Source organism: Nannobrachium achirus (assembly GCF_963921795.1).
Source record: "Nannobrachium achirus genome assembly, chromosome: 21".
Lineage (NCBI taxonomy): Eukaryota > Metazoa > Chordata > Actinopteri > Myctophiformes > Myctophidae > Nannobrachium > Nannobrachium achirus.
Window position 1 is genome coordinate 45,224,672 of NC_137828.1, and position 26,690 is coordinate 45,251,361.

At 43.2% G+C, this 26,690-nt stretch overlaps 3 protein-coding genes across 5 annotated transcripts in view; 1 reads left to right on the forward strand and 2 right to left on the reverse strand.

Annotated features, from left to right (window-relative positions):
* Window positions 1-26,690, reverse strand: part of snx7 (sorting nexin 7) — a 70,278-nt gene that overhangs the window by 8,493 nt on the left and 35,095 nt on the right. Inside the window, exon 8 of the mRNA XM_080752044.1 lies at window positions 23,337-23,489. Coding sequence (XP_080608170.1) covers window positions 23,337-23,489 — 153 coding nt within the window. The remainder of the gene's footprint in view (window positions 1-23,336; window positions 23,490-26,690) is intronic.
* Window positions 4,035-5,188, reverse strand: LOC308306988 (actin, cytoplasmic-like). Of its 3 annotated transcripts, none has more exons than XM_080752046.1 (2): window positions 4,924-5,188; window positions 4,035-4,812 (listed from the first exon to the last, which is right to left on the reverse strand). In XM_080752046.1, the coding sequence occupies exons 1-2, from the start codon at window positions 5,176-5,178 to the stop codon at window positions 4,048-4,050; spliced, it is 1,020 nt and encodes a 339-aa protein (XP_080608172.1). In that variant the 5' UTR covers window positions 5,179-5,188; the 3' UTR covers window positions 4,035-4,047. The 3 variants fall into 3 exon arrangements, with proteins under 3 accessions (XP_080608172.1, XP_080608173.1, XP_080608171.1); XM_080752047.1 differs by having other exon boundaries at window positions 4,035-4,365; window positions 4,558-5,188; XM_080752045.1 differs by having other exon boundaries at window positions 4,035-5,188.
* On the forward strand, window positions 8,401-10,270 carry LOC308307191 (general transcription factor IIH subunit 1-like; the record flags this gene model as incomplete). Its single annotated transcript, XM_080752362.1, has 1 exon — window positions 8,401-10,270. The coding sequence occupies exon 1, from the start codon at window positions 8,630-8,632 to the stop codon at window positions 10,268-10,270; it is 1,641 nt and encodes a 546-aa protein (XP_080608488.1). The 5' UTR covers window positions 8,401-8,629.

A 26,690-nucleotide genomic window follows, 5' to 3' on the forward strand; every position in this document is an offset into this window, starting at 1 on the left:
TTTTTGTTCAATATCTTCTACATTTTTCTGAAGTGGTGCTTCATAAGTGACAGTGAAACACATAAGTGACAAGCTATACACACACATACATGGTGTCATAGAATTTTGTTTACAATTTGAATATGCCAGTTATTCAGATTGATCATTTGAAATATTAAACAGTCTACATTTCCCAAAAGGAAACGCATGCATTTCATTCATGTCCACATGTCGAAGTGTCCTTGGGCAAGACACTGAACCCTATATTGCCTCCAATGAGTCGGCCGGTGTCAGCTTGCTACCATTGGTGTGTGAATGTGGGAAGTGAGGACGCTGGCGTCAACTATTCGCCCCTTCACTTCTCAATGTATGAATGAGTGGACGTTGTAAAGCGCTTTGAGCACTTGGAAAAGCACTATAAAAATGCAATCCATTATTATTATTAAGCATATCCCCACTGTCTACACAAATTACTACCAGAGAGTGGTGTAAAATAACTAAGTACATTTGCTCAAGTACTGTACGATTTTTGGGTATTTGTACTTTACTTGAGTATTTTAACCTTTCTGTTCTGTATACTTCTACTCCACTACATCTCGGATCCAAATGTTGTACTTTTACTCCACTACATTTATTTGAAAACTTTAGTCACTAGTTACTTTGCAGATGTAAATTATTATATTATAAAACATACATTAACCACCTAAGCCCTATTTTTTATACCTTGGCTATTTGAAAATAGCCGATCTACAAGCTCACAACGGTCCACAGCGCAACACATTGTGAGCTTGTAGATCTGATATTTTTGCTATTTTGTACTTTTACCTTTGGTGCTTTAAATACATTTTGATGCCAATACATTTTGAATTCCGGGCTTTTACTTGTAACTGAGTATTTCTATAATGCAGTATTGATACTTTTACTTAAGTAAAACATATCTGAGAACTTTTTCCACCACTGCTACCAGAGAGGGATGCAAGGATATCAAAAACAGAACCCCCAATATACAGTATATATGTAGTAGGCATTGTTTTATAATAAAGTGAACACAAACTCGCAACAAGTGACAGAGCCAAGTCTCGATTAGTGGAGAACTGCCCACCCTGTGGTATAGATGCCAAATATAATCGGCAGTCTGGCTGCGATACATATTGACAGAAAGATGAGGCAGCAGAGGGGATGCGATTTATTTGCACTAAAATGATCACGTTATAAATATTATGGAAAATGCTGGTGATGCTGGCATGCAATGTTGCCATTTCTCTTGTGAAGTGCAGCCAATATAAACCATCATTTCACAAGGGAAGGTATGTTTTAAGTGGCACAAACTTCAAATTAATCATTGCGTGCCACTGGCCCGCAACCAAGCATCAGACAACAACACCTAACTTCTAAATACCTAATTCTAACCTGAATCATTTCCTTACTGTAAGTCTAACTCCCCAAATTAATATGAACCACAACCATGTCCTCTTGTGAGCACCAGGAAAGGTTCCTCAAATTGTCAATTTCTCACATTCTTACTATACTTGTGGGGAAATCTAGCCCTTACAAAGTATGCGCGCGCGCGCGCGCGCGCGCGCACGCACGCACGCACGCACGCACGCACGCACGCACGCACACACGCACACACGCACACACGCACACACGCACACACACACACACACACACACACACACACACACACACACACACACACACACACACGTAGTATTCAAATGTTTTACTCAAGTAAAAGTATCAATACTGCAATGTAAATACTCTGCTACAAGAAACCTATTTAGGGATATAAACCATTGAAACGCAGAATCCAACTTCATAAATAGATCTAAACGCCAAAGTCAGAGAAGGTCATAAAAATAGCTGATTTACAAGCTCAATGTTCTGCCAATCCACTGGAAATCTAATAATAATAATGTATTTATTTGTCAGATACGTGTACTGTACTGTAATTGTATTCTGCCTTTGACCCATCTCTTGGAGCGGTGAGCTGCAGCCGTGTTGCACTCGGGAATCAGTAATGGTGATCAAACCCCCCAATCCAACCCTTGATGCTGAGTGCCAAGCAGGGAGGCATTGGGTCCCATTTTTACAGTCGTTGGTATGACCCGACCAGGGAATTGAACCCTTGACCTCCCAGTCTCAGGGCGGACACTCTAACCAGGCCACTGAGATGGTCACATCTACTGTCTTGCCAATGGCAGGACGTGTGAAATCTTGAAATGGCACATCTGTACGTAGACTGGGCATAGAGAAAGTGATTTAAAGTGATGAGGCAAACGCCTTGTTTGCAGCGGTGGACGATGTGAAATCTGACTTCCAAAAAAAAGCTGTGGACAGCAAGTTAGTATTTTTTGCTGTATCCATAGCCTACGCTCTTAGGATTAAACATGATCCTCAAGGGCTTTAACCCAGGTTTTAACACCTCAGGATGATTCTACAATGCCTTCTAAACCAGTAGTTCTCACAATTTAAAAAATCTTTCAAAGATTGTTCAAAAATAGCTTGTATATCTGTCATTTTTGAACAGCCGAAGCTAAAATTTAAAATTAAACGGCTGCTTAATGGGTTAAATCCCTGCTTTCCATATATAATGACGTTATAGGTAGCGTTGTCCCGATTCGTCGAGGTTTGGCCTCACCCTCGCAGCCAACAAAAAAACTCGACAATTTGCATTATTTATCATATCATATACACAAATGACCATTCTGGAAACAAAACAGAAGATTGCAGATCCGCAGAAGTCCTTCATCAAAGGGCAGAGGTTGATCTTTGTCTGCTGGATTGGAAGGGAGAGCTTCCAAGTGGTTCATGTTAATAGGCGTATTGGTCAGCTTAAGTAGTAGTATGAAGATCTTTACTGGTGGGTCTAAGTGCCCATCTCAAATTGGGTTTGAGATGTATGTGGATAATCTTTGGATTTCGCATACTATGCGGAGTATCCGCATAGTCTGCATGTCTGTTTCTCTGCTAAGCTATTGGAAATTCTATGAGCCCTACGGTAGATAGAGATGGCCAAAACCTTGGAAAATATCATGTTTGGATTCTGCCCATTTTGAACATGGACTTGTCTTGTGGCTTATTTAGGGGGTTGAGGGAAACTAACAAAATGTGGTGAATTAAGGAAATAGAAGAAATGCAAATGTTTTTGCATTTTGCTAAGAAAAACTAAGAGTTATGATGGCAAAAATAGTGGCAAAAAGAGTGGACAGAACACAGCATTATATTGCTGTGCAGTCAACTAAGGTTGAAGATTCATGTTGCAGCCTTCAGTTAAAAGTGGACGACAAACTCTAGGAGAATGGATGATATTGCTCTGACCAAGATGAGACTGGGGCATTATTATGTTCTAACCCAGTGGTTCTAAAACATTTTATTTTTAACATTTAATAATGGTAAATTCCATTTGGTTCCATGTGTGGACTCTCGGGGTTACAGACTTGTAAGAGTCTATTTGGCTTCCTGACTAATCATTTAGCTGGGGACCCTCTGGACCCCACTTTTCGAACAAGTGGTCATAACAGCATGTGATAGGCAAGCATCCAGACGGACTGTGGCAGTGTGGACATCTGGAGACAGTGTAATACACAAATAAGAGACATCATTTATTCAGGGGATTTGCCAGATCTGGGTCCTATGGATTTCTCTTCCAAGTCTATTGTTACATCGGAGATGAATTTCTCCTAAGTCTATTGTTACATCCGAGATGAATTTCTGAGATGAATTTCTCTTCCCAGTCTATTGCTACATCTGATAAGCATTTCCCTTCCAAGTCTATTGTTACATCTGAGCTGAATTGTCAACAACCTATTGCAACTCAACCGGTCTGTATTAAAAAAGAATGCAAGATAAGACAAAACTGTTCACCCATCTCCACAGGCAAAAAGAATGCAAGATAAGACGAAACTGTTCACCCATCTCCACAGGCAAACGGTTGTCGTGTCCAACAGGCATTGAGCTTCTCGTATATAGCCTGTAACGGGAATTCAAAGATAGGAACAAAAAGGAGGGTGTCTTCATTCAAAATATTTAACTTAAATTGTATAAAGGCGGACTGAAACAGTCAGTTTAGAAGCATTTATGGTGTATGATGTTGGGACCCGACTCGTCGTACTCCTCCTTGCTGACCCACAGCCACTGGAAGCCGGACAACGAACCCATGATGGAGCCTCCGATCCAGACAGAGTAGGTCCGCTCCTGCGGGGCGATGACCTTGATCTTCATGGAGGGCGGTGCCAGGTTCGTGATCTCCTGCTGCAGCCTGTCGACGATGCCCGGGAACATGGTGGTGCCTCCGGACAGCACAATGTTGGAGTAGAGGTCCTTGCGGATGTCCACGTCGCACCTCATGATGCTGTTGAAGGTGGTCTCGTGGATGCCGGAGCACTCCATACCGAGCATGTTAGGGACGAAAAGGGGCTCCGGGCAACGGAACCTCTCATGGCCAATGGTGATGACCTGTCCGTCAGGCATCTCGTATTTCTTGTCCAGGGCGGAGGAGTACTTGGTAGTGTCCATCTCGTGGTCAAAGTCCAGCGCGATGTAGCATAGCTTCTCCTTGATGTCCCGCACAATCTCCCTCTCGGCCGTGGTGGTGTAGACAATCCCGCGCTCCGTCAGGATCCTGATGAGGTAGTCAGTGATGTCGCAGCCGGCCAGATCAAGGCGCTGGATGGCGTGGGGCAGGGCGTAGCCCTCGTATATGGGCACCGTATGGGTCACGCCGTCGCCAGAGCCCAAGACGATGCCGGTGGTGCGACCGGAGGCATAGAGGGACAGCACGCCCGGGTTGGCGATGTGCATGCCAAGGACGTTGAAGGTCTCGAACATGATCTGGGCCATCTTCTCCCTGTTGGCCTTAGGGTTCAAGGGGGGCTCCGTGAGCATGATGCAGTAGTCCTCGGGAGTGATTCTAAGCTCGTTGTAGAAAGTGTGGTGCCAGACCTTCTCCATGTCATCCCAGTTGGTGACAACTCCATGCTCTATGGGGTACTTCAGAGTCAGCATACCTCTCTTGCCCTGAGCTTCGTCCCCGATGTAGTTGCTCTGCTGGCGCATCATGCCCACCATCACCTCCTGATGCCTGGGACGGCCGATGATGGAGGAAAAGACCGAACGGGGAGTGTCGTCTCCGACAAATCCGGCTTGCACCGTACCAGACCCATTGTCAATAACTATTGCGAGAATGTCATCTTCCATGACTGCACTCTTTTTTTGCACTTTTAGTTATAATGAACCATGGGGTGTTTTCCTGTTCCCTTTATATGATTTTCTCTGTGATGTTGCAGTGATGTAGGTTGCTAGGAGACGGATACAACCAGAAATAACTTCATCCCCCCCAAAAATTTGCCCCTTTCACTTCCACGATATTAGATTTGGAAAAGTAAATTTATCTGAATTTATTTACCCAGATTGTGTGTTTGGTCAAAACAAGCCTTTTTCTACGGACCCTTACAAAGGAAAACATTGCAGATTTTATTTTTATTTATTCTTTTCGGGTGAAAAAATATACTATCGTCCGCCTGGCTTTTTGGTTACATCCTGGCCGCATGGTGCGTTTCTGTTGTTGGTGAAAATAAGGTAACAAACACTGAAAACCCCTGGCAGAGGCGGATTAATGAATGAATACCTGATGTGTTAATTGCAGCCTCTGCGTTATGGAAATTACTACTGTGTCATTGATTTGGTGGGCATTGACGCGGGCCATGCCAGTCAGCTATACTGCAAGTGAGGGGCTGCCAGGATGTTGTCAGATGAACACTCCTCTGTGTAGGTTGATGTGGCACCAGGCTCCCTGATGGCACACTCACACACCTCCATCACATAGGTCATAGCACAGCTCTGGTGACACTGGCTGTCACAAACTGCAGCTGGCGCCATCAGACACAATGCACACAAGCACAGATGCTTAACCTAATGCAAACGGTGACACTGCAGATGCTCACACTGAGACCCACATGCACCAGGGCTGTCAAACGATGGCTCGATATTAGATATTCCAATGCTATTCGGATTTTTTTTTTTTTTTTTAATTTCTGTTGTTGAGCCAAAACTAAATCTCAAATGTGCCTCCTCGGTTGAAAATGAAAATCACAATCTTAAAAGCCCCATTTGGAAATATACTTATGTTTTGGTCAGTAAAGTAACATTTTGGAACCTTGAGACAACTACAGTGATATGCAGGGTTCGGGTTAAGCTTCATTAGAATTTTACTGTCAGTTGTGCAGTTGCAGGATGCGAGGAAGCTGCGCGGGTAATGGTGTTTGTAGTAATATGTCTTGTAATGTTACAGGCAGTTGTACATACAGTACTTTGTCTTTTAGATGTTTTTTAGAGCAATTCATATTTTGTTTTCAAAGTGTTTTCGGACAGACAGACAGACACTGCTACACGCGTGAACAACACTTTAATTGGGGTAAAGGACTCATTACCTGTGCGTGCCGCACGCACGCACGCACGCACACACGCACACACACAACATACATAGGCCCATGCACTCACACGACACACACAGATGCTTATAAACCCAACATGAGCAGACACAATGATGCATGCATGTACATACCACGTGAGCGCGCGCGCACACACACACACACACACACACACACACACACACACACACACACACACACACACACACACACACACACACACACACACACACACACACACACACACACACACACACACACACACACACACACACACACACACACACACACACACCCACACACACACACACACACACACACACACACACACACACACACACAGGCTAGACACTAGACAGTGGAACAGGCCCATGGGCTGAAGAGCTCATTACAAGCTTCATTAGGCCAGCCTCATTAGCCACTAGCTGTCCTTTGGGCTCCCTAGCTAGGCCTAGCTGGTGAACAGGTAAACACAATCAGAAGAACATGCACAGATTGAGGACGGCATACTGTACTAGAACCTCTCACTCCTGTGCAATCCATGCTCCTGACAAAGCTTTGGGAAAAGGAGGTGATACAAATACAAACAGACATCATTCAGAGCTCCTGGTGGGCGAGCGGTCTCAGACCTCCCCCAGATGTCTTGACTCTCTGAACTAGTCTGGAAAGCAGCATCCATTGACCACAAGAACCACTGCCCTGGGGGACTGTTTGAAACGGGCGGGATGGCCAACAGCTTAGCCCAGAGGCAGTAACTGTAGCTGTTTACTAGCTTGGTGTGAACACAATGTGCTAAGAATCTTGTCTACCGTCTACTGGGGGAAGGGGATCTCTTAGGGCAGAATCAGCTCTAACAACTGAAAACATCTTTGTATGGCCATGTCCTTATATGCAATTTCTGAAACAGTGTGAAAGGAGCTGCCCACACAAGCGCTGGTTCCTAATCAATTCACACAATATGTAAAATTATGTTTTAGTAATATTTTATTTATTTGTCAGGGACAGAGCACATTAATCAACATATCAGTTTTCACATCCATGTAAATGAGCCAGATTTAGCCATGAGCTAATTTTCATCTGTAGTCCCTGGGCAGGCTGTACAAAAGTGAAGGTATGGCTATCCATACAAAACAATCAATACATACAATACAGTATAGTACAGAACAGTACAATAAAACCTTAAGGGTATTGTTCCTGCTGTTCTACATACTGTTTTATGGAAGGTATCGCTTGTCTGTCTGTCTCTCGCTCTCTCTTTCTCTGTCCGTCTGGATTACTGTTGCTATTCGGTGGGTAACCATGGGAATGTTGTAAATCTGGTGTCTTGGTCAGGCTTGACCCTATGATGACTAATTTAGATGTTCTATCAAAGAAAAGAAAAGAGAAGAAAAGAAAAGCAACTGATATATTATAAAGCTTCTAATATCTAGACTTAAGTAATTAAAGCAGGTTATGTTTGCATGTTTGGAATTGTAGAAGCTGAAATCTATCAGTATTCCTATTAACCTGCGGGCCGCATTAAGTGAAGGTGGGGGCCGCCATGTGGCCCCCGGGCTGCCAGTTGCCCATGTATGATATAGCCTATGGTTGGTGCTCCGGTGGCACAGTGGTAAAGTAGCTGCCCACCATCACAGAGTCTGACTGACTGACTGACTGACTGACTGACTGACAGACAGACAGACATGAGGTGGAGGTTTTGATACCAACTTGATGTAAGATGCAAGTTGGGAAGTAATGCCCCTCCCGTTTATACAACACTTCTGTTTTTGTCAGAGTATTCCTTTAACTCATCAAAATGCTTGAACAATCCCTGGAGCCGATGGGTTGGGTTGGCAAATCAGTGCAGTTCAGCAGTGCATATCTCTGCCAGGGAAACAAACTCATCATCAATATGGCGTCATGTTGACGGCCAAATATGGACTTCCACACAGCTCCATATTTGGAAATCTGTGGGATGAGATTATAAATGTAATCCATATTCAGGGATTCATTTCCTGTTGCTGCATATGTTATGGATGTGACATATGGTGCTCGGCAGTTTTGTGGTTTGCATGATTACCCTGCAGACACAACATCTTAAGGACGTTAAGTACTAAAAGACGTCATGTTGACAAGGAAGTTCTTGCAATCTGTGGTTAAAGTTGGCATGATTTTGTTCTAAATACACCATTTAAGCATAAAACAAACAAAGGGTCGTCAATTGAACTTGAAGTGAAGGCATGGTGTCTCAGTCGTCAGAGGAAGTGCTTGTGGTGGTGAGAAAGGTTTGCCATGGGAAACAGGATGGAACACTTTACCTGATGGCCGAACGCATTGCCTGGCTCCCGGAGGGCAAAGACCACTTCACTGTCAGCCACTCGTATACGGACATCCATTGTCAGAAGATTAGTCCAGATGCTAAAGCCAAGGTGCAATTGCAACTGGTCCTACAAAAGGGCGAGAAAACCACATTCCACTTTGCCAACGAGAGCAGTGCTCTGAAGGACCGCGACGCTGTAAAAGAACTCCTGCAGCTACTTCTGGCCAAGTTCAAGCAGACGGCCAACAAGGAACTAGAGGAGAAGAACAGAATGTTGAAAGAAGATCCAGCGCTTTTTCAACTGTACGAAGACCTGGTGGTGAGCCAAGTGATCAGCGCAGAGGATTTCTGGGCCAACCGGCTAAGCAAGAACAACACGGAATGCTCGCTATCCAACAACAACAAGCAGGAAGTTGGTATATCCGCAGCCTTTCTGGCAGACATTCGGCCTCAGACAGACGGATGCAACGGCTGGAGGTACAATCTCACAGCAGACACCATTGAGTCTGTCTTCAGAACATACCCTGTGGTGAGAGAGAAGTACGGTGAAAACGTGCCCCATAACATGACAGAAAAGGTCTTCTGGACGAGCTTCTTCCAGTCTCACTATTTTCACAGAGATCGCATCAACATTGGGATGCAAGACCTCTTCTCAGAGTGTGCCAAGCAGGATGAGAAAGGTTTGAAATCCATGGTGGTTCAGAGAGTCAAGAATCCCCTGGTTGACCTCCTTTCGTTGGAGGATAAGACGTGGGATGAGGGCTATGGGGTGGCTGCTCCACCCTCTGCTTCCATGCCTATCAAGACGGCTAAGTCAAGAATCATCAAGCATTGCAACCATCACAGTGCCATGGTGCTGGCCGCAGGCTCACAGGAACGGGACAGTCCGAGCCACCAAGCGAGTGAGACGAGCAACGCGGATGGACAATACGGGGATTCAGACTTTTCCCAACCTGCCATCAAGAAGGCGAAATTACAAGAAGCCATAGTATACGAGGATCAGCGAACAGAGAGCGGGACGAAAACAGTTGCGTTAAGCCTCAAGAAATCCGATGGGTACTCTTACGGCCCCGTGCCTCTCCAGTCTCAGCGGCAAACGGGCAGTCAGGACACAGCGAGCGCCCTCAGCTGCGTCCGACACGAGATGAGCCGCTACAAATCCGACCTCGCGCGGGCGTTGTCCAGCAGTGCGGCCACGTCTGCAGTCGCGGCTCTGTGTCCGGGGGGTGGTGGTGTCCTCACGCGGGCAGGAATGCAAGCCATAGACCAGATGGTGCCCAATGAGTTGCGGGAAGAGCTGAGACATCTCTATGCGGCTGCCGGGGAGCTGCTGAGACACTTCTGGTCGTGCTTCCCAGTCAACACGGCCTTCCTGGAGCAGAAGGTGGTGAAGATGAGATCCAACCTCCAGAGGTTCCAGGCCACCAAGCTGTGTCCTTTCCGAGCCAGGATTCAGCGTCAGTTTGTAAGTGTCGACCTCACGGGACATTTGGAGGAGATGATGCAGGCTGCGTACAACAAGTTCCAGACCTGGCAGAGCCATCACATGTTAACACATTAAACCCTATATCAGTAACTACGAGGGCTGGAATTTTGTCATTTTAGGGGCACGGCCACTTGGACTTTGGTGTTGTATATTTTTGAGCGGTGCTAACCTACTTATGTGTGTGAGCATGGATTTGTGTGTAGGAGCACAAATCTCCATGTATGGAGATGGCTTTGTCGAGCAGAGGGCTGAGGAGAGGTTCCAGCACCAAAGACAGTACAGGGCACTGGGGCAAGTACTGTACTGCAAGGGAGGTATGTGCCCGTTTACATTCTCACTCAAGATGATGTGATGACACCTGGGGTCTGATTGGACGCAGGCTTGGGCGGCAAGCGATACACACTCCCAACATTTAACCCTTATTGGCTTGTTTAAGACTGTAGGGAACTAATTGTGGTTTCTACTCTCTTCCCTAGGCATTATAGGGCTTTGCGTGAGGAAACCGTTAATGGAAAAATCTTCCCCCTACTACCCTCCTTTGTTAGGTTCCCCCAATAAAAGACTTTTGATCAGCACTTCTCACAACATGTGTTGTGTTTTGATACCGATTTGTTTAGGGCACAATCGCCAAATGTCAGGACAGGAAGGCCATCAAATAAAACAAGATTTTAGTCCATTGAAATAATTAATTGAATTTAGGGTTAAGAAGGATGATTTGAAATGTAGTAAAATAAATAATGGTATTCACAATCTGATCCATGCATAGCCCTTACCAATTCAAATTACTCGATTGGTTTAAAGATGGTTACTCAGCTAGGGGAGTTAATAATTCAGAATATCAACAAAAGACACTGGTGTCTACATGACAAGAAAGACACGTGAGCTTGTATGTAGATTAGGGCTGTCCTCGACGCAGGATTTATCAAGTCGATTCGAGTCGCGGGGGTTAATCCGACGTGTCGACGAATCGTTTATGTAAAAAAAAGGAAAAAAAAGTGGTGCTTTAAGCTTTTAAACCACGTCAACGTAATACAATAAAACAGCAATATGTTTTAAGCCTTTAAAGTGAATTAGATCCATGAACTACCGTGCATATTGAGACATGATAGCGGTGGACACTGGACATTAATGACGATAAGATTGCGTCCAGCCGTGCGTAATTGTGAATTGTGGAGCAGAGTAGAACAACGGAGGAGAGAATAATGCATCTCTTTGACAGCATGTCGTGTATTATTTCCACAAGTTGTATTTTCTCAGAGCACCGCTGCTGTATCAAAAGAGCTATGTTGCCGATCTGGTGCGAGATAATAAAAAGAAAACAGTTCGCCCGTCGCTATTCCTCAACCTGAGTCCAACCACCACACACCCACGGCAGTGAAAGTGAAAGCGCATCGCGCTGGCTCTGCTGCTTCTTTGGCCAGCTCTCAAGTAGAATAACAACACGTCGACGCATTTCCTTTCCAAGCGGTTAACTTCAAAATAAGAGCTCCCTGTTATATGATCAAGGCAACTTTCAAGTCACGTGAACTGATTTTATTTTTAAGTCTAGTTTACAAGTAGTAGGAAGTATGGACTCAATAAGAATTACATGACAGTCACAGTCCAGCGCTCTCATACCGCACCACAGTATACTGGTGTGATAAAAAAATTATATATTTTTGACGGCTCGACTCAAACAATTGGCGTCGATTCCGGGGGCTTAAAACGACGCGTCGATTCGTCGATTTTTAGAGGACAGGCCTAATGTAGATCTGCATTTTTTGCCATTTGTTTGAATTTTCTTAGTGAAGGTGAAATTGGCTAAGTGTGTCTGTGCGTTTTACAAATACTGAACCAATGATAAGCATTCACAAGAGCTTCTGACCTAAATAACTACATTGCATACATTTGATTTTGAGCACAGGTAATTCTTTACATCTCCTAAGAAGTCTGTTTTGGACATACAAGGTCTGCTGATTGAGTGCGTTTTTCCAATCAGCCATGCTTTCATACACTCCAATCGCAGCTCATTATGATAAGAATCACAATCAGAATATGTTCATTTGCATTTGCAATATTTGCCAAATTAGACCCTGTCTGGGTTTATTACTCAATAAATCATTGATTGCGCTTGCTTACACGGCTTGGTTGAATGCTTGACTCAATAACAGACCGCTGTCTAATCAAAGGCTCAGAACAAGTGGCTCATATCAATCTGCGTTGCTTGATTTTGTGCCGTATCGAACACTGGTAGGTGTGGCGCTCCACCTAAGCAATCCATCTCCCAGTTGTCTAATACATTGTAACGGGGACAAACTCCTGCGTGTTACCGGCTGATACTGACAATAAGCCACTCCTGACCTACTTTTGAACATGGCAGCTATGCAGACAAACACACAATGTCATGTTTTAAAAAAAACATTTGTGAGAAATAAAACAAGTTAGAAATAGACCGCGTTAATGGCATACTTTCATCACCGTAAGTAATGAAATCCTTTGTTTTGTCGTTACTTTTAGGTCAATGTATTAATTGCTTTATTAACACATCTGGTGCCAACCCCGAGTTTCCCGAGTTTGGGCCGTTTTTGAAAAAAAAAAAATATTTTTTGGACCTCCAGAAATGTATTGGGCATGATCGCGATCGCGAAATTGCATGTTTAACCCCCATACCAACCCATTCTTTCAAACATGGCAGCCATGTTTGTTTACATCTGAAGAAAACATAATGGCTGATAAATCATGAATGCCTGAACGGATTTCCAAGCAGATTTTTTTGTTTGAAAGCTGTGAACAGTGTGCACACACGTGGTGCATCATCTAGGCATGGGCGTGCACTTTTTACACAATTACGCAATTACATGGAAGTCTATGGTAACCATGGCAACGCGGGACATTGAAGAGAAAAAATCATAGCAACATAAGTGTTAAGTAGTAATAAGAGAACCCCTTCAGGGTGATTAGGACCCCTTGCGCTATCGTGTCGAGGTCTAATCACCCTGTCTGGGTTTATTTCTCAATAATGACCCGCTCCACAATGATTATCCTCTACATAACAAATTAACGTCTCCTCATTAAATAAGTGGACAGCTCTAGCAGACAGAAAGTCTCATCAGAGAGGTCTCCTTTCACCTTTTATCAACCTCTCTCTCTCTGTTCTCCTTACACTGCATCCTCCCTCTCTACCCAGTGGAGGAAATGAACTACACTTACTCAAGTACTGTATGTCCTTGAGCATTTTTGAGCGGTGGTCACACCGTCTCCAATTTGTGACTGCGTGTGTAACCGTGTTACTATGTTTGTCTGTAGCATGAGCTGCAATACCGTTGGGTGACCCATGGCAGGCCTGAGTGACCAAGTGGCAATGTTGAGTCTCTCACTCACTCACGCTTTCTCTCTCACTCACTCACACACACACACACACACACACACACACACACACACACACACACACACACACACACACACACACACACACACACACACACACGCACACGCACACGCACGTGCACGCGCACGTGAACTTGTAACTTTAGTTACACGTTCATTTGCAGATTTAGATCATTATTACAATACATATATGTACCAATTAACCTCTATTTCATAGTGCATGTATTGGAAAGCGTGTAGATCTGCTATTAAAATAAAATAACTCAATTAATGAGTACTTAAATTACTCTTGGTACTATAAGTATATTTTTGCCATAATACAGGACATTTACTGGCGACAGTTTCTCTACACTTGTGTTATTGTTACTTTCACTTATTAAAATAAAAAAGTACTTTCTCTCCCGGTATCTGAGGTTCTACGGTATATGTGCAAACCCATATTCATAATGGGTTTGTCCGTCTGTCTGTCTGCGCTCGGGATACATGAATCATTCATTGAGTCCTGCAGCTAGTTCAACATCTGCATCTGAATACCAAAACCTTTGCATCTCTGACTGAGACTGGCACTTTTTTTTTCTCTTTTTTTTTTGCATCCAAGCCTTTACATCTCGCGTCATTTTTAGAGTGCTGTTGTTTCCCCACTTGTCTAGTACAGTGGTTCTCAACCTGTGGGTCGGGACCCCCAGGGGGGATCCCCAAATGTATTTGGGGGGTCCCCAGATGATTAACTTAACGTGCAACATTGTGTTCTCCCTCAACAGTAAACAAACCAACATAAAGTTCAAGTGTATAGACTTTAAAAAAGTGAAAAGGACTTTTTAATACCTCTAAAATGACAAATTAAACACTGGCCAAATTGTCAAATATTAGAGACATACATTGTGAAAATAGCCGACCTACATCCTCAGTGGGTATGCAGATCGGCTGTTTTCACAATGGAACCGTGTTATACAAAATGTAATGCCTCAACTTTTAGTGCTCGTCAGGGTGGGGGGTCCCCAGTTAAAATGTGATTATTTTGGGGGTCGCGGCCTGAAAAGATTGAGAACCACTGGTCTAGTAGGTGGTTATTATTCAAGTTATTTCCACAGCCGAGCACATCACTGCTCAAGAATATCACATAGATAGAGGAAGCACAGCTGCTCTATATCCCAGTGTTGATTTTGTCGACTAAAACTAATGTGAAAAAAAAAAGAATACAAACTAAGTTACGATGGCTAAAACTAAGACTAAATTATATTAACAATTGCGTCAAGAAATACAAACTGGACAAAAATGTTAGGGAGGGACTAGTGGAGAAGAGATCCAGTAGAACAAAAAACAAGTCTGTTTATGTTTGGGTGCGCGCAGGTGTTGCGCTCTGAAAATAGCAGATCTACAAGCTCATAACACTATGCTCTGTTAGCTTGTAGATCGGCTATTAACTTCACACTGTTGAAAGACACTATGAAAGCAGGACTTTAAATTGACAAAATCTCAATTTGTGAATTTTTCACAGCGTTTCATGTCATAGAGATTTATTATTACCGATAATCACACATTCTTGTGAGAGCAGGCCGCATTACTGAATCCTGAATACACCCATTAACAACTTGGGTGCCAAACTCGTTCAGTAACGATTTAAGGCCACTAGGGGTCACCCTGCCAAAAGGAGTTGTCTCGTTCATGAACGAGACAACAAAGGGTTAACTGTACAGCGTGCTGCGTGCATGCTGTGACCTGTGAATGACCCTAGTCATACGTCACCCCGTAGCACAGAGAGAGAGAGAGAGAAAATGGATGCTCTAGGCTGCATTGATTTCTATTCTACTCTGAAACATAAAAAGGGCTTTATCTATGAATGAGGTGAAAAGAACGCCAGGGAAGCAGAGATCTGATTGTTTTCACGACGACACTTTACCGCGATGGTCGGCCGCGGTTTGGATTTTAGTTTCGCGAGCGTTTGTAAACAAATGGATTGTCTTCCTCAATCGTCAGTGGACACCCACGTGCACACGCACGAAGCTTCCGAGGCTCTTCAAAATGAAGCGTGAGTGAACGGCGGCAGCAGCAACAGCTAGAAATGTTAGAAACCTGAGCATCCCATGTGTTAAACATATTCAGGCATTACCCAGCTCTTCAGATTCATTCAGATTTGCGTCCTTGGAAGGAACATTAAGATTCATGCATATGCAAGGTTTTTTTTCCCCAGCACGGGCTGTAACCACGAGTATGAGTTGTAATCCATCATGAAAAAAAAAACAATTCCTCCAAACCCAAGTTTGGCCTTAAGGGATGATTTAAAAAAAAATGTTTCCAACTGCTTCAGGCTACAAGCAGAATATCTTGTATTTGATATCCTTGCTGTATCCAGTATAAAGAGGGTTACTACTAAGCAATCTTGTTAGAGCTAATTATTGTTCTGTTGAATTATTTGTATTACCACGATGTCTTAGTTAAGACCTCTGTGTACCTGCCCGCTGTACCAAGACATCAGAGACACATAGATCACAATGACCCAAAGAGAATTTGAAAACATGAAAATGAGACACACACACACACACACACACACACACACACACACACACACACACACACACACACACACACACACACACACACACACACACACACACACACACACACACACACACACACACACACACACACACACACACACACACACACACACACACACACACACACACACACACACAGAAGCCCTCCCATATCTGCTTGGTGAAGTACAACAATGTGCAAACACACAGCAGCATGATTTATGAGCTGTTGTGACAGAGGAAGGATGTCCACTGAAACACAACCACCCTGAGGTCTATTAATCAAAAATAATGTGCACAGCACAATTACCTTTAAAAACTACTGCTGCTACCTCGCACCAAGTTAGTTTTCAGACACTAATACATTTGAATAGTACAGTATGTAATGTAAACAGTGAGGTTTTCTTATAAGCCCTCCTAGGGTGTCTTACCTCACCAGCAAAACAATATGCCATCATCTTTCCTATAGGAAAGAAGTAGCTTACAGTAGTATGTATTATGTATATGATTTCTGTTGTGCAAATCCATGAATAAATAAAAATCAAAAGAAGGTGACAGCTGCACACACGCCAGAGCCTTCTAGTCAAGTCAAAATCAGCACTTTGGTGTGAGAGATACGCAGACAACAGGGGCGCTGGAACTCCCAAAAAAATTCACGTTTTTTATCTGGTTTTGGGTTATTTTTATTACAGTTTTGGGTGCTTATTCCCCGCACAACGGTGTAACAAGGAGCTATATAGTTACTAGTTATTTTAGCACACAGTGCAACACACAGCACGCATGCACACACACAGTCACTCACGCACACACTACAAAATCGGGTATTATTTTTGTAACAGTTTTCTACAGTTTTTTATTCCCCATATACAACGGTGTTAGTTTGCAACAATGAGCCTATAGACAGTTTCTAGTTCTCAAATAAATAGACTTTGGTGTGCCATCAAAGCGGGATTTAAATTTGACTTACCTTCAAATTTAAATCTTTAATTTAAATTCTTCCGGAAGTGGCAAGGTGACCATGTGATTAGGTCACCATGTGATAATCAAATACCTTTTTTCAACATATTTTATTCCCCAAAGTCAAATACATTATTGTTTTAATATAGCTCTGTGTGTGTGTATATATAGGCTTATTTAAAAAAAAAAAAAAAACGTTTTTTTTTTTTTTCTTTCTTCTTTTTCCTCCCCACCACCAGGGGAGCTGCAGCTCCCTCAGCACCCCACTTCCAGCGCCCCTGGCAGACAATGCATTTAGAGCGAGTACAACAAGGCTGAATATGAGGAAAATGAATACACATTTGGCAGTCAACAAATCTTGCTACCTTGCTAAGGCGAGTTTGGAAAATCAATGAGCACACTGCCGGCTGGCAGGTTAATGCAGATACGCAGGGGTGCTGCGGTGGCAAAGAGGTCAAGTTGGGGACTGGGTGTACGAATCCCCTGCTGTGGTGCATCCGGCTTTGTCGAGCTTCTATAGTACACAAAAACAATTGACCCTTTGTCAGCCTTCTGGTTCGTCCCTGACTAACCAGCAGGCTCTTTCTGCTTTGTTCTGCCTTGGTTGTTCCGCCTTATGGTTGTTTTGTTGAATTTCTTAAAACATAATTTTTGGAGGGGGAAAAACATTCTTGCCCAGTCACTATACTGTACCTGAGATGTTCCTTTTAACTGACACCAACTAAAATATACAAAACAACTGAAAAACCTGTTATTTCAATGATAGTGGATGGAAAGAAAGGATTTTTGTCCAACCAAGTATCAGCAACCAATGGGTGCGAAGAGGGGCACAACCACGGGAAGGACTGGACAAAGGGTCAATTGGGCCATGTTTGGGGGAAGGAAGCCGGGCAGGGAGGAGGGTGATTGCCAGGCACGTGCACACATAGACATCAAAGGGGGCTTGAGCCCCTGCCCCTTTACTCGTCTGTAAAAAGTGCCCTCTCTCCAGACCATGAATGCAGTTTTTACTATGGTGAAAGAAACGCAAATGCCCCTCTTTCCATGCCATACCTGAAGGCGGCATTCAAGAGAATTGCCTTGTCCAAACTCTCCTGAACTTGAATGCAGCATCTTATGTTGAAATAATTTCCCTCTCTGTGTAGAAATCCATGCCGTACGACACATCTCCAGTATTGACTTGATTATGCTTGGTTCAGTGTGGTATCAAGTACCAAAAATAGACGACCTCCAAACTCACAACGCGTCGCAGCGCAACGTGTTGTGAGCTTGGAGGTCTGCTATTTTTGATATTTTCACCAAAATGCCCTTTTAGAAACCCTCTACCCACAAGGCCACTGAGCTGGTTGTGAGCTTTTAGATCAGCCGTTTTTCCAAATGTTAACCTATTTTCATTGAATGTCCGCCTACAATGTAAAGACATGGCCAGTACAGGGAGGCTGGGGTTCATGTGGTTAAATAATGTCAAAGATCTGTGTGCTCCTGTGTCTTTGTTCAAGTTAGTCCTTTTACAGTGACATGTTTTTATTACATAATGTTATTGTTTTATGCATCAACAAATGAGATGTGTGATATACAAGCTGAAATTAGAGATGCATGAGCTATAGCTACATATATTTAGGAGAGATTTCATTACAATGCTTTATCCTCCAATCTAGGTAAACTGCTTTGCGTTCCCATGTCCCACAGGCCTCCAGAACTCTGTATAACTAGACTTATTTCACACTTTAACGCCTCAATTTGGGACCTGATACACAGAGGTTTTTAATGTTTTATTCATTTTCTTTAAAGATTAGAATGCACATAAAAAGCTCTTTAAAGCTCTCAATCATTACACGCTTGTTAGGCCACGCTTGTTTTCTGTTTAAAGTCTCACTCCAGTATGCGATTTTTATTTTATGAATAAAATGTAAATTTATCCAATCTGTATGGTAGAGTATATTAATGCAATATAACTTGTAGGGGTGGTTGTATTTTGTATCCCTGCTCTTCTATTGAGACATTCAGATCGTGTCAAAGGCCGTGTCTCACCTACTGTAGACACAGGATCTGACACAAATGTTGACCTGATGGTCAAGATTAAATGTATCCCTCAAACAAGCAGGTTGGAAAAGATAGGTAATTATATGTGATGGCCTCATAAAACTGAGACATTGCTACCATCTGCTGGCGACAAGCCAGGCTAGAAAAACCTCCCAAACATAAATCCCACAGAAACTCGGCCCTGAGCGAGCGCCTAATGCCCAATTTATATTCCGTCGCACGGTTTGTGACGCCAGCCGACGCAGACAAAACTTCACGCTAACAAAAGTGTCGCTCCGGCCACGCCGCACGGTTAGCTTAAAGTTCTGTTCACGGCGGCAAGTGACAAGTATGAATTGAGCTCTGGGCTAAAAAAAAAGACAAAACTAAACTATAAAAGAGTAAATTATTGTCAGCCTAACAGCTTAATCACTTCACTCCCGCTGTCCCCTCCGGTCGGTCGGTTGGTTGGTTCTCTCGCTGCCATTCTGTTGTTTGTCTTTGTCTCCGCTGCACTCTGCCATCATTAATCTGAATCACAGGACAGCCTCTCTCGGTTCTCTCGCTTTCTCTGTCTGTCTGTCTGTCTGTCTGTCTGTCTCTCTCTCTCTCTTTCTCATTTCCCAGCAGTTATTAAACTCGCATCACTAGACTTTCCACCTCGGAGGAAAGCCTGGTATTCGTTCTAAATTGTAATCCGGTCTAGGCTTGGCCAAGAGCGGAAAGAAGCTTGGAAAGAAAACAGACTGCTGGTTCCGGCATGTCTCTCCTCCATTTGTTTGTATATTTATTCATCAATTTAGTACAAATGGAAAACCGAGTGTCCTCCTGTTCTGCTGATGAACTGTTGACCCGCCCCAAAAAAAGAAAAAACATGAGGATGATCATCTCCGCTGGTGAATGACAATCCTTTGGGGCAGACATGGCCGTTTCCAAAATATTAGAAATAAGAACCGGTGCAAGGACGATGATGATGATAATGCTGGCAAACATCCCGCTTCCATCCTGCCTCCAGGACATTCAATTACTCGGAAAAAAGCAAACAGACAAATATTTAAATTTTAAACGTGCCCCCAGAATAGGTCATATTCTGGGGGCATTTCGATTTCTTTTTTTTTTTACTGCCGCTGTCTACAGCAAACAATACATTGACGCTGTCGGGTAGATACCTTGTATCTGGCGGGGTACAGAGATACAGCGTGTCAAACAAAAGCAGTGAAAATAACAGATCCACAGGCTCACAATGTTGAGCTTGTAGATTGTCTTCAAAACAATGATACAAAGTAAACAGTTTTGGACATATAAGGTTTCCACCTGACAGCAACACAATCCTTAAGACTTCCCTATGCATACAGAGCTGCACCAGACTGACTAGTTGAACTGAAGCAGGATGGTTCTCTGTGTGATGCCCTGAATACATTAGTATTACTAGTATTAATAGAATTATTATAACACATATTATAGCCAAACATTTTCCATATTGCGTTGTTGTCATGCATACTAATACAAACCCATGGATAGAGCAGGCAGTTCCATGGCTGTTCCAACTACGTGAACCCCTATCAAAATAGCAATTTTTGGCACAAAAAGATTTGGTGGTGAAAGCAAACAGTAGCATTAAAAAAATCTCTATTTTCCTTCAATAATTACTTATGTTTTCTACAAAAATAAATTGTGAATAAAATGTAAAAAAAAAAAAAAAAATAACAGAAAAACTCATATTCCATTACATACTTCTTTGCCCAATCTACAAGAAGCCACAGGAGAGGGCCTAAGATCCACATGCGGCTCTAGAGCAGCAGGTTGCCTACCCCTGCTTTAGTTACTGCATTATAAAACTAACTAGTTACGCCCCGGCTCCACCGGAGCGTCAGGCTGGGAACGCTCCCGAACGCTGGGAACGCTCCCGTTTTAATCAATGAAGGGTGTTCCACTGCCGACGTCGACGTCGGACATCCAAATTCGTCCCGGTAATTCATTTGATGCCGTCCGACGCCATCTTTTTGGTGGAGCCCTGGCCTTGCATTGCCATGCATTATAAAACTATCTAGTTGTGTTAGACAGACAGGAAATGGGGGAGCGAGATGGGGAGTGACATGCAGCAAATGCCTTCGGGGTTCGAACCGGCGACACACTGTCAGGCTACACAGAACTAGGGATGAGGCCGAATATTCGGCACCGAAAATTTTCGGCCGAAAATGGCTAAAAATGCATTTTCGGTTTTCGGCTGGATAGCTTTTAAAACCGAATAGTTGAGCACCGAATAGTGTGAAGGACAGGGTCAGGGGTCCTCAATAGGCGGACCGCAGTCCATGTCCGGACCGCGGCACATTTCTGAGAAATCTCCGCACAGTTGTATCTGACGATCGGACTGACTGTGTGTGATGTGTGTTTGTGTGTGCGTGGGTGTGTATGTGCTGATTGTGCTCATTCGCTCAAACACATACACAGGCTCACAAGACACACCCCTACGCCAATTTGCAAGCCCACAAAGCGTCGCGGGTGCAACGTGCTGTGGGCTTGTAGATCAAAGGTTTTCCTTCCCTCCGAGTCTCCGACGCAGTCTGCTCTCCATGCTGCTCCCCCCCCTCCCCTCCCCTCTCCCCTCTCCTCTCCTCTCCACACACTCATGCCGCTCGCTGCCTTAAAAAAGTTGCTAAAACCTCTTGGAAACCATTGCTCCCACTGGATTAATAACTTAGAGATCTTCTACCTTTGGCTGTTCAATTGGAGAGGACAACAGCAACACATTAATATCCACGATGTAAGGCTCCAACTGCTTGCATTAGACGAGAAATGGTCGCGAAACTCGCGATGCGTGATCATGCGTCTTTAACAATGTGATGTGTCGTCGCATATTATTGCCAGCTATCCTAGGCTGTGTTAGGTTAATAACTATGACTCGTTGACCCTGATTTGACTGGTCATTTGACATAGTCAATCAGCACAGTCAGTCTGGCTTGTGCAGTACGTGTGTCAACTAACTGAATGTCAAGTAATCCTCTCCCCCTCACGCTAAGTTCCACTTTATTTTCCATTCTGAACGACAAGCCTAATATTGCATTTATGCTCTTTAGTTTCCAATAATTAAACTATAAGCCAGTGTTTTATTGCTACACAATAAATGTAAATAATGTAGCCTACTCTACATGCATAAATAATTATCCATTCATCCATCCATCCATCTTCAACCGCTTATCCAGCATCAGGTAGCAGGGGTAACAGTTCCAACTGAGATTTCCAAAGTTCCAAATAATAATAATAATAATTAAAATAAACAATTCTAATGATTATAATAAACATACATACATACAGTACATACTGTATAAATGTATCCGCCTTATTTCGCCTTCGCCTTTTTTTCGGACCTGGACCTGTTTCAAAAAAATATTTCTGGACCTTCAAGATTTGTATTTGAGGACCCCTGGGCCCTAGATCATTTTGCAACATACAGTATGTGCATTTGTTGTTGAAGGCCTGGCTGTTACAGCCCTTGTGTTTACAATAATATTTTGTTGTAGGCCTAGATCATTCTGCAGTTTTAAGCACCTTGTTCTGATGCACGTTTATCTCTGTAGGATACTACAGAAATAGTTGCACTATTTTGACTTTGTTTTATGCTAACATTGCAAAGAGAAAATATTTTATTTTGTTATGTGTGCATTCAAAAGTGAGAAATAAATGTTTTATGGAACCATATGGTGGTTATTATTTAAGTTAGGGTTTGCCATAATCAGGTAGCTTTACAACAAAGGTACAGCAATGGTACAAACATTTATTATACAAAATAAATTATATACATGTATTATTCGGCTATTCGGTATTCGGTATTCGGTGGAATGTTTCCAGTATTCGGTATTCGGTTTCGGCCAAGAATTTTGCTTTCGGCCCATCCCTACACAGAACCAAGGTGCTTGGGCCGCTGGCCCCAAGCCAGAACACTGGATTTTTAACTGTTGCTGTCGTTATAATTGCCCAGCCGAAGTATAGCATATCTGCTGTGTGTGTTAGGCCTGTCACAATTATTACAACGTCTAATCGCAATTATTTGACATAATCGCAATTATTTTGGGATAATCGTCACAATCGTTTCCATGTTGAAAAATGTTCATATATTTTTCAAACATTTTCAAAAATAGTGGAAATAGCAGATCTACTAATCGTCATGTAAAATGTCATAATCCTGACAGTCCTAGTGTGTCTGTGTCTGTGTGTGTGTGTGTGTGTGTGTGTGTGTGGGGACAGAGAGAGGAGCGGACCTTCTCGTAGTAGTCCACGTTCTTCTGGGCGGCGGAGACGAAGGCTGACCTCAGGTCAGTCCTCATGCCGGCGTGCCAGCGGCTCCAGTCTCCCTTCAGGGCATTGTTGGCCGACTCCACCCGGTCCTCCAGCCTGTCCACCTCTTCCTGCAGCTGCAGGGACGTGGAGACAATGTTAATGTTAGCCATTGACATATACTGTATATACGTCATGCCGTTTTCGGCAATAAACTATGAGACACCATGGTCTCTGCTCTCTGGCCTGCCAGTGGCTACAGTTGATCATATGACAGCCATGCTGTGTGTGTGTGTGTGTGTGTGTGTGTGTGTGTGTGTGTGTGTGTGTGTGTGTGTGTGTGTGTGTGTGTGTGTGTGTGTGTGTGTGTGTGTGAGAGAGTCAATCTTCAAATGGATTACTACTGTGGTTGATTTTATTATTGTCCCAACTGCAAGAGGGCCATGTAGTAGAGGACCTGGCTAAGATATGTATGCGCTTAATTTAGGAGAGAATATCTCAACTGTTCTTGGCTAATATGACCCCAAGGAACAACTTAAGAACTGTGCGAAATTCTCTATCCGGGGCGAAATACCCGAAAATGACCACGCCCTTTTAAAAATGACCAACTTGACCAACTAACTTCCAACATGGCTTTATCTTCTAAACCGTTGGAGCTACACATTTTCTGAAGTGCTCAACATGTTCAGAATACCAATGTTTAGGGGGACATATACGTGTGTAACATTTCTAATTTCGATATAAACTAAGAAACGCTAAAAACGGTCAACTTCTTATTGTCCAGGGCCTTAGGGACATTTTTGCACTAATCAGTGTAAAACCATCAAACTTGTCCCAGATGTAACCCAGAGCTCTAATGATTTAGGAAGGGTGTCCAGTGACTCTTCAGGGTCATCATTGTGGCCAAATCCAATATGGCCGCCATCTCAAAACTGTTTTGGCTATAACTATTGAACCAGATGAGCTACAAATGCAAACTTGGTGTCTATTTCATGTTTTTTGACCATTAGAAACATGTTGGAATGCTTGTCTTTATGTCTGGGTGTATCTCAACATATTTCAAAGATGACGTGTATCTGAAAATGTATTTTACTGTACCTTACTTAATCTTTGCCACCTTTTAGCAAACATTGTGTCTATTATATGCTTCTTGAGCATTGGAAACACAAGGGTAGAGCACTAGAGCACTCTAATTAGCTTATTACTAGTAAGATGCCTCAGGACGACAAGCGACCTCACCCTAAAGGGCGAGGTCGCGCCATGTCTTGGCCATCTGGCCACTGATGTATATCGACCAGTTACCCATATATGGAGACCTGTGGTGCCCGTATATGGAGATCCATGTACTTTATATGGAGATATGCTGTGAGAGCCCAAACATGCTTACTCAGTTATGTGTTATGTGAAAGTCCTATGATGTCTATGACATCTGACATCATACCCCTTTATGCCCATAGATGGAGAGATCCCTGTCTGTAGAACCAGCCACACAGATATGGGCTGTCTTGAGTCTTGACCATCTGTCTTGGCCATATATGGATTCCGTTAGTGTGGTATGTGGCCGATGTGGCCTCCATATACTGTATGGGCATGGGCATGGGTATGAGCATTCCCATATGAAGTCCTGTGAAGTCCTTATTATGTTGCCTGGTTAATAAACCAGACTGCACTCAACACCACCCCCTGGCGGTAGTGAAGTGTGTGATAGAGGCTGGCACCGCCAGGCAACTTATTATGGGCTTAATATTGATGACATCAGGGAACTCCATATATGGGCATAAAAGGGACTCTGTTTGTGTGACATCACAGTGAAGCCAGGGCGTGACGTCAGAGCGGCAAAGCCATTCTGTTAGAGTGGTTCCCCTGACATCACAGTGATGTCAGAGAATTATGTCAGAGCGGCAAACCCATAGACCGTAAAAAAGTGTACACGTCCAGACGTCCACGCATCCAGATGGATGGAGTCAGCATGTGCTGTTTCACATACTACACTGCTGCCTTCATGACATCATCGTGATACATTATTACATGTATCATTATGTAACATAAAGTTTCATCCAGATTGAGTGTAGAGTTCTAGGGGTGAGTTAAAACTGGAGAAGACAAACAACCTATGTATCTTAGGTGCTTCTTCTCCTTTCGTGTATCATCATCCGGTTGGCAACATTTTAGAAAGTAACAAGAAATTTTAAGATTTCTTGTTACTTAGGGGAGGCCATGGGGCTAGCTGTCGTCTTCTCCCCTTTGCTAACGTCAGCCTAGGCAGCGTTTGAACCACTCACCTTCCGTATGAAGGGCTGGGCATATGCACTAACCACTACACCAACGTCGCACCTTAGATGCAATTTTATTTAAACAATATAAGAGTAGACACAGCCATTACAATATTGTGTAACAATGTTCAGCAAAAATGTTGTATATAAACGTCATTATCTTTGAAATATGCAAATTGGTTCGGACCCACCCAAACATAAAGATAAACATTCCAACATGTTTAAAATGTCCAGAAAACATGAAATAGACACCAAGTTTGCATTTTGTAGCTCATCTGGTTCAATAGTTATAGCCAAAACTGTTTTGAGATGGCAGCCATATTGGATTTGGCCACAATGATGACCCTGAAGAGTCGCTGGGCACCCTTCCTAAATCATTAGAGCATGCTCTGGGTTACATCTGGGACAGGTTTGATTGTTTTACACTGATTAGTGCAAAAAATGTCCCTAAGGCCCTGGACAATAAGAAGTTGCCTGTTTTTAGTGTTTCTTAGTTGTTTTGTCATAAAATATCGAAATTAGAAATGTTACACACGTATATGTCCCCCTAAATATTGGTATTCTGAACATTTTGAGCACTTCAGAAAATGTGTAGCTCCAACGGTTTAGAAGATAAAGCCATGTTGGAAGTTGTGGTCATTTTTAAAAGGGCGTGGTCATTTTCGGGTATTTCGCCCCGGATAGAGAATTTCGCACAGTTCTTAAGTTGTTCCCAGGGGTCATATTAGCCAAGAACAGTTGAGATATTCTCTCCTAAATTAAGCGCATACATATCTTAGCCAGGTCCTAGACTAATGTACGTATTTATTTATTTATTTTTTCATTTTTTTTTCACCAGCTGCCAGAAAAACAAGGTTAATTACTGAAAAAACCCTGGCGGTGTACAGCTGAAAAAAAAAGAAAAAAGAAAAAGAAAAAACCTGGCAGTTATTGTGTTAAAAGAGGCAAGGGCTGACTTCCAGAGTATTCCAAAGTATTTCACCTTTCACCAGTATTTCCAGGCGTATAGCAATTATACAATCCAATAACAAGGCTCTTAAACCAGTGTTATCAATGCACCAAGAC